The 8,246-nt window shown below is 50.8% G+C and overlaps 2 protein-coding genes across 2 annotated transcripts in view; both read left to right on the top strand.

Moving 5' to 3' along the window:
* LOC117804565 (carcinoembryonic antigen-related cell adhesion molecule 1-like) overlaps positions 1-1,206 on the top strand; it is a 10,551-nt gene extending 9,345 nt beyond the window's left edge. The window contains exon 5 of the mRNA XM_034672381.1: positions 921-1,206. Coding sequence (XP_034528272.1) covers positions 921-1,183 — 263 coding nt within the window. The 3' untranslated portion in view covers positions 1,184-1,206. The remainder of the gene's footprint in view (positions 1-920) is intronic.
* Positions 1,207-7,019: 5,813 nt separating this feature from the next.
* The window catches only part of LOC100476833 (carcinoembryonic antigen-related cell adhesion molecule 6), a 23,112-nt gene continuing 21,885 nt past the window's right edge, over positions 7,020-8,246 (top strand). The window contains exon 1 of the mRNA XM_034672383.1: positions 7,020-7,210. Coding sequence (XP_034528274.1) covers positions 7,147-7,210 — 64 coding nt within the window. The 5' untranslated portion in view covers positions 7,020-7,146. The remainder of the gene's footprint in view (positions 7,211-8,246) is intronic.

Here is an 8,246-nt window from a genome sequence, read left to right as displayed (position 1 = left end):
TTTACTTTAATATACTTAGAGTGGGACAGAAATATTGTGATACTCTCACTCTGTTGGGATGCTTTCTGTGGAAGATAATGAAATTGAACAGCAAATGTTTTCCTACTGTTTAAGACCCTATTGAGAGGGGCGCCTGGGTGCCTAGCCGTTAAGCGTCTGCTTACTCGGGTCATGATCCCAGGGTCCTGGGATCGAGCCCCGCATTGGGCTCTCTGCTCAGTGGGAAGCCTGCTTCTCCTTCTCAGACTCCCCTTGCTTGTGTTCCCTCTCTTGCTCTCTCTCTCAAATAAATAAATAAAATCTTTAAAAAAAAGAACCTATTGAAATGCTCTCCACATGGAAAAGAAATTATGTTGCAACTAACTTGTTTATAGCTAAGTAAAGAAATTCGGTCTTCTCTGAAAAAAAGAAAGAAAACAAAGAAATAATAAAATTATTTGGACTAAATCTAACCCAGGAGGAGAAAGATCTTCAGACTGAAGAGCATGAGACATTGATGAAAGAAATTGAAGCACAAACAAATAAATGAAAAGATCTCCCCTGTCCATGGGTTGGAATAATTAATACTGTTAAAATACCCATACTACTCAACATGACCTACGGATGCAGTGTGATCTCCATCAAAATCCCGCCAGCATTTTTCAGGGAAAGACAAAAGGCAATTCTACAATTTGGATGGAACCACAAAATATGTCAAATAGCCAAAGAAATCTTGGGCAAGAAGAACAAAGCTGGAGGCATCACTCTTCCTGATTTCAAATTACATTTCAAAACCACAGTAATCAGAGGGGTATGGCATTGTGACAGCACTCCACCAGGCTTAAGGGTTCACTTGCTTCAAGTGTGTGCACCGCTTGCTTGCTGACCTAAGTCCCATGACTTCTGTAGTAGAACTAACTTACTTTCCTTTGGTTTTGCAGACCACGGGCCTCGAGGAGTGAAGGATCAAGTTTTCCCAGGAGATGAGGCCTGCCTACTTTGGAAAACAGCTGCCCTGGGCGCCAGCAAGTCTGTTCAGGGTCATGTCCACATACTACCAGCCCACCCGCTTCTCCTGCAGGCAGCCACACTCCCTTCTCTCATGCCTTTCCCTTTTAACCAACCTCCACCCTCAAACCCCTGGACGGGGAACATGATCTTTGACACATTGGTCCACTGTCTTCCCAGCATGCTGGCTTCCTGAATAAAGCAACCTTTCCTCACCTACCATCACTTGTCCCTGATGTGTTGACTTTTGAGGTGTAAGCAACAATCTGAGTTTGGAACCAGTCTCAGTCAGGTAACAGTATTGACAGAAAGAGCAATGGAACAGAACAGAGAGCCCTCAATGAATTCCTGCATATATGGTCATGGGATCTTTGACAAAGGTGTCAAGAATATACAGTGGGAAAGGATAGTCTCTTCGACAAACGATGTTGGGGAAAGTGGATATCCACATGCAAAAGAATGCAATTACACATTCACTTTACACAAACACACAAATCAACTCAAAATAGAGGTATGACTTAGATAGGAGACCCCAAACCATAAAACTCCTCAAAGAAGACAAGGGCAAAAGCTTGGTGACATTGGTCTTTTTTTTTTTTTAATATGGAATGCTTCACGAATTTGCGTGTCATCCTTGCTCAGGGGATGACATTGGTCTTGGCGATGACTTCATGCATGTGATATCAAAGCACAGGCAACAGAAAGGAAAGTCAACAAATCAAAAATTTGACTCTATCAAACTAAGAAGCTTCTGCACAGCAAAGGAAACCATCAACACAATGAAAAGGCAACCAGCCTAATGGGAGAGAATCTTTTCAAACCATGGATCAGATAAGGGGTTAATATCCAACATATGTAAGGAACTTCTTCAAGCAGATAGTAAAACACAACCAAACAAATAACCTGATTTTAATGGGTTAAAGTCTTGAGTGGAAATTATTTCTATAGCAAATAGATGTATGAAAAAAGGGAAATTCAAATCTAAACCACCATGAGGTATTACCACACACATGTTGCAAGTGCTATTATTGAAAGAAAAAAAAAAGACAGTGTTGGTGAGGATGTTGGGAAACTGGAACCCTTGCAGCCTGTTGCAGAATGCAAACTGGTGCGGCCACTCTGGAAATTGTATGGAGGTTCCTCAAAAAATTAGACATCCAACTACACTAAGATCCATCAACCCCACTTCTGGGTATTTCTCCAGAAGAACTGAAATCAAGATCTGAGGCGAGTTTAGCACCTGTGCTCATTGCACTATTCACAGTAGCCGAGATATGGAAACAACCTGAATGTCCACCGACAGATGAATGGCTGGGGAACATGCAGTCTATACATATAGTGGGACACTATTGAGAGGATAAATCTCACATGAGCTCTTAATAAAGTAAAAGAATGATAAAAGAAAATGGAAAATGTTTTCACAGCCGAAACCAAAACAAACACCACACTGAGATGCCACTTCACATACAGTAGACCAGCTAAAATAGTAAAAAAAACTTTCCAATCTACGTGTTGTTGAGGATGGGGGGCAAGTGGAACCCTCCTACAGCACTAGTGAGCAAGTAAAATTGCAACTACTTCGGAAAACAGTGTAGCCTGTTCTTAAGAAAATTAAAGGCGTGCCTCTTCAGCGATCCCCTCACTGCACTCCTGGGTGGAACTCTACCCCAGAGAAATGAAAGCACACGCCCACTTCAAAGACTCACACACAAATGTTCCTGGCAGTTTGGAATATCTGGGTGGCTCAGTTGGTTAAGCGTCTGCCTTCAGCTTGGGTCATGATCCCAGGGTCATGGCATCGAGCCCAGAGGCATCTCCCTCTGCCTGCCCCTCCCCCCTTCTTTCTTTCTCTGACAAATAAACAAATTAAATCTTAAAAAAAAAAAAAAGGTCCTGGCAGGTCTACTTGTAACAGCCCAGAGTTGGAAACAACAGAAATATCCATAAACAAGTGAGAAAACAAACAAACAAAAATTAATATCTTCCTGCATCCTTCCCATTTATTACAACTAAGGTGTAAAAAAGAAAAAACTGTGGTTACATACAATAACACGTAGCAATGGGTTAAATTTTTTCAAAGGACGCTGAGTAAAGAATTCAACCCCGGCCCCAAACTGTACTTAATTCCAATTTTCAAAATTCTAAAAACTGTACACTAATCTATAACAACAAAAGCAAATGTAAGGTTTCATGGGAATATGGGGAAGGAGGGTCAGAGGGAGCAAAACGGACAGAATAAAGACGACACGAGGAGATTTCCAGAGGAAGGGACATAGTCACGATATTCACGTAGGAATGACTTCTCTACAAGCACATGGCAAAACGTATTAAATTAAATTGTATACTTTCAATAGGTTGGATTTTTTATATGTCAACTATAACTCAATAAAGTTGTTAAAATTGTACGTACATATATGAAATATTACTTGATGTACAAATTTTTAAAAATAACTGGGTAACAGGACTTTTTCTTCCACATATCCTACACAGTCCACCAGAAGGCGGCAGAGCGGCTCCGCAGCCTGGAGGCTTCCTCAGCGCGCCCACAGCCCAGCAGGGTCTGACCCTCCCCAGCCTCACTCAGTTACAGTCTTCCTGGCTCTCCAGGCTCCCCACACTGGACCCCGACAGCCCCTCTGACCAGCCAGGAATCTACCCTGGTCCCTCTGTGGGCAGCTCATCCCTCCACACCCTCTGTCATTCAAGGGGCGAAGGTCCACTCACCATTAGGTCACTTTCTCAGGAGGGCTCCATGTGACCCCCCATCAACTGAGACCCCTGACATGCTCCAGACCAACCAGACACTTTCCCTTCCTGGCCTTGCTCTCGATTATAATGACTCCTCAGTGCCATGATTTCCTGAGTGCCTGTGGCCCTGTTACAGGGTAAACCCCATGAGTCCAGGGCCACATCTGTCCTGTTCTCTCTGGATTCCCAGGACCCAGCCCAGGGCCTGACACAACACAGATCCCCAGTAAATACTCATTAAATGCATGAGGGAATCCCCACAATGTCCCCCACCATGTGATCCTGGGGTCATAGCTTCTTCCCTGCAGACCCAGGGCACTGGCATCAACATGGGACGAGGCCAGCCTGTGCCCGAGGCTGTCCCTGTAAGGCTGTCGGGCCTTTACCCCTCCTAGATTCAGGAGGGAGGACAGGGGCCTCCTACAGTTAGAGATCAGACCCCCATTCATTCCCAAAACACGGACACCCCCTCCCATCTCTGTCTTGTGCCAGACTTTTCTCCCTGGAGGGCCTGGGTGGGCAGCCTGTGTCCTTCCTCTTCTCTCAGAGATCTGACCTGGCACAGATTCTGGATCACCAGCCCAGGTGCAGTTATGACCAGGGGAGCTCAGAGCCCTACCCTGACCTCCAAAGACATCAGGAGGCAAGTCTTCATCCTGAGGCCCCTGGTCTGTGGGGACAGCTGCTATGTCCCCCTGAAGATTTCTCAGCAGCCCAAGGAGTCCTGGGGAATGAGGGGAACTTCCCGGGCAGGCGGGACAGGAGAACCCAGATCTGCCTGTGTTTCCCTGGGGCTGAGGGTCTCTTCCCTTTAACAGAGGCAGCCCTGGTATCCCTCAGCTGTGTCTCTGGGTGGAGCTGCTCCAGCTCCTGGATCCTGTGGGGAGACCTAGGGCAGGGGAGAGACAGGGACAGAGATGACTTGGATGTAATCAAGCGTCCCCCACCCCCGCCCGCTGTGATGGGGAGACAGGGCATTGTGGTGCTCACTCCCCCAGGCCGGCGCCTTTTCCCTAAAGTCTCAAGAGACCCCTGCTAGGTCATTCCTTGAAATATCGAGGACTGAGAGGTCCTGCTGAGGGAGCATATCATTCAGGGTGGACAATTCTCCTGACACAGGATCAGGAATCTTCTGGACAGTGCCTGTCCTCTCCCTGGGCTCATGCTGCCCTAGGATGGAGTCAGGCAGTCTAGGACCCACAAGGACCACGACCTGGGCTGCCCAGTCCCTCACCTCTGCCCAGGTCTCAGGGACCCTCACATTCTTTGGAGCCTGGTCAGCAGTCCTGGGCAGCCCCTCAACATCGCCTCCAGGGGGCGACATAGGGACATGCAGACAACACAGGGGAAATTAAACCCTGAAGATGGCTTTGGCTAAGGAGGTGGAGGGGGAGCCTGGTTTCTATCCTTTTCTCCAGAGACGCTTCTGGGTCCCTCCCATGTGTCTGTTCTGTCCTGCCCGCTCCTTCTAGGGCCCTAGAACCATCCTGATCTGTCAGAGGCCCTGTGCAGCTCCCCATTCCCTGCCTGACATCACTCATGGGAGAGGCAGGGTGACCACAGGAAAGTCCCCCAGGCAGAGGACACAGGCTTCCCAGGATGCTCAGGAGCACATGGACATCCTCTGGGCCATAGTTCATCCAACAAACACTGAGATGGAGGGTCTCCTCAAAACCTTCCTGGGAGTCCCAGCCACCTGACCTCCTACCGTCTCTTCTCTTCCCAGGACATGCAGGAAACCCCCTTCCCACCTGGGAACTGAGCTCCTGAGACACCTGGTCCTGGGTCTCTCTCCCTGGAAGCAGAGACCGGGCTGGGGACACACAGGGATGGACCCTGGGTCCCTCACCAGTCATCACCCAGCCTGCCTCTTTCACACCCTCCCGAGTCATCTCTGGGACCTTGCTGCCAGAAGTCAATCCAACCTCCCCAGAGCCTGTGAGAACACTGGGGAGACTGGTACCCAGCTGGGGCTCCTCTGTTACGAATGGAAATAATCCCCTGGATTTGGGGACCCTGGGGCATTGTGTGTGGCACCCACAGACTCAAGGCCAGGACACAGCAGAGGCCAACTGGGAGTAGGGAGAAGAGCCATCCTCTAAGGGAACTGATTCCCCCCCAGTCTGGCTATTCAGAGTGTGCTCCCCGGGCCGGGATGACCAGCATCACCTGGGAGCCTGTTAGAGGCCGACTCTGGGGTCCACACCACACCTGCTGAGTCAGAATCCGCATTTTCACAGGATCCGTAGACCCTCCGTGGGCACAGGAGAGGGAGAGGAGGCCCCACCCCCACATCATGGGGTCTCCGCCTGGCCAGGCATCTGCTGAAGCAGCATTTCTAGGTGTCACCTGGGCGTTCACAGTCTTGATAAAGTTCCACAGGTGACTCCAGTGCACAGAGGGGTGACATCTCTGTGACGAGAGTTCTGCTCTGAAGGGAAAGCCACACAGGGAGGAGAGAGGGCTGTGGGGGTGCTGACCCTGCACTGTGCCTCTGAGCTGTGGGGTCACCAGACCCCAACACCACAGGCTTGTGCTTGTCCAAACAAGGGCGTGTTAGCTCTCGCAAATGGTGGGAAATCACAGCTGAAGAGGGAGAGGCCTCAGCAGTTCCCAGGGAACTGCAGTATAGACAGAAATGAAAGGGGAAGAAGGGGGCAAGGGATTCANTGGGCCGGGATGACCTGCATCACCTGGGAGCCTGTTAGAGGCCGACTCTGGGGTCCACACCACACCTGCTGAGTCAGAATCCGCATTTTCACAGGATCCGTAGACCCTCCGTGGGCACAGGAGAGGGAGAGGAGGCCCCACCCCCACATCATGGGGTCTCCGCCTGGCCAGGCATCTGCTGAAGCAGCATTTCTAGGTGTCACCTGGGCGTTCACAGTCTTGATAAAGTTCCACAGGTGACTCCAGTGCACAGAGGGGTGACATCTCTGTGACGAGAGTTCTGCTCTGAAGGGAAAGCCACACAGGGAGGAGAGAGGGCTGTGGGGGTGCTGACCCTGCACTGTGCCTCTGAGCTGTGGGGTCACCAGACCCCAACACCACAGGCTTGTGCTTGTCCAAACAAGGGCGTGTTAGCTCTCGCAAATGGTGGGAAATCACAGCTGAAGAGGGAGAGGCCTCAGCAGTTCCCAGGGAACTGCAGTATAGACAGAAATGAAAGGGGAAGAAGGGGGCAAGGGATTCAGGGGAAAGGGTGGCTAATGAGGGGGAGGGGACCTGGCTGAGACCCTGCCCCCTGGCCAACATGACCCCGCCCAGAACTCCTGCCACCAGAGGCCACTCAGCACACAGGGAGGAAGGACAGCAGAGCTGACAGGACAGGACAGGACAGAAGTGCTCCTGAGCGTTTCTGGAGCAGAAGCTCTTCTCACAGAGGGAGAGACAGAGCGTGCAGCAGGCACCATGGAGCCCCCCTCAGCCCCTTCCCGAGGAACACATGTCCCCTGGCAGGAGCTCCTGCTGGCAGGTGAGAGGGATGATCCCTGGGAGGGAGCAGGAGGATGGGAGACAGAGGGGGGCTGGGGTCTCCTGGAGAGGACAGGGCTCTGAGAGAGGACAGGGAGCAGGGCAGGACTGGGGAGCCGGCTCAGCAACGGGAAAATCTCATGATCTGGAAGTGGTAAGGGAAGGACTGTTTCCTAAGTTACTCATCACTGAGGACTGAATTTGGAAAACGTATGGTAACAACAGCCAGGGACGCTAATCGCTGCCTCTTCCCACCAACCTTAGATCCTGACAGATAAACGCCAGATGCAGAGGATACTGGGGACACATAATTCAGCCCCGGGTGTCTGCAGCCTGCCCCACCACTGGGGTACAGCACAGATCAGAGGAGTCCTTGTCCTCCCCGAGCTCAGTTGTGTGAGGAGACAGACACGCAGAGACATCTAGAATGTGAGGTCAGGTACTGACAAGCACCAGGAAGGGAACAGAGAAGGGAAAGGTCAGAACGTGAAGACAGAGTCTTTAGAGGAGGTGGTCAGGGCAGGTCTCTCCCCAGGACCCCCTGAGTGTGAGCAGGTATCCGAGGGCCAGGAGGGAGTGAGCGACAGACGTGAGGAAGAGTGTTCGACTCTGAAGAAGTAAGAGGCGCTAAAGTAGTGTGGTCATGCCGCTGACCTTGACCAGCAGGACACACACACACACACACACACACACACACACACACTCACACACACACCCCGAGGCTGGGGATTAAACCTGTTCTGTCTCCAGGGCCCCAGCTTTTCCGACCAAGCTCAGAGGGACACTGTGGCCCTAATACAGATCAGGAGCTTCCCCTTCCCTTGGATTACATCATGTGTGGCTTTATTCTGTTTGCTCCACATGGCCCAGATGCCCCCACCTTTCCCCCTCAGACTTCTATTACCATCCAGGGGTCAGCCTCAGGCTCTCCTGCCACGCAGCCTCTAACCCNAGAAACCGTAAATACCAGCCGTCAAATTCTATCATACGTAGTAGACACACAAGTAACTATCCCAGGGCCTGCACACAGCGGCAGA

The sequence above is a fragment of the Ailuropoda melanoleuca genome, chromosome 12 (assembly GCF_002007445.2).
Source record: "Ailuropoda melanoleuca isolate Jingjing chromosome 12, ASM200744v2, whole genome shotgun sequence".
Classification (NCBI taxonomy): domain Eukaryota; kingdom Metazoa; phylum Chordata; class Mammalia; order Carnivora; family Ursidae; genus Ailuropoda; species Ailuropoda melanoleuca.
The sequence above is the reverse complement of the archived record's forward strand: the minus strand, read 5'-3'. Positions and strand labels throughout refer to the sequence as shown.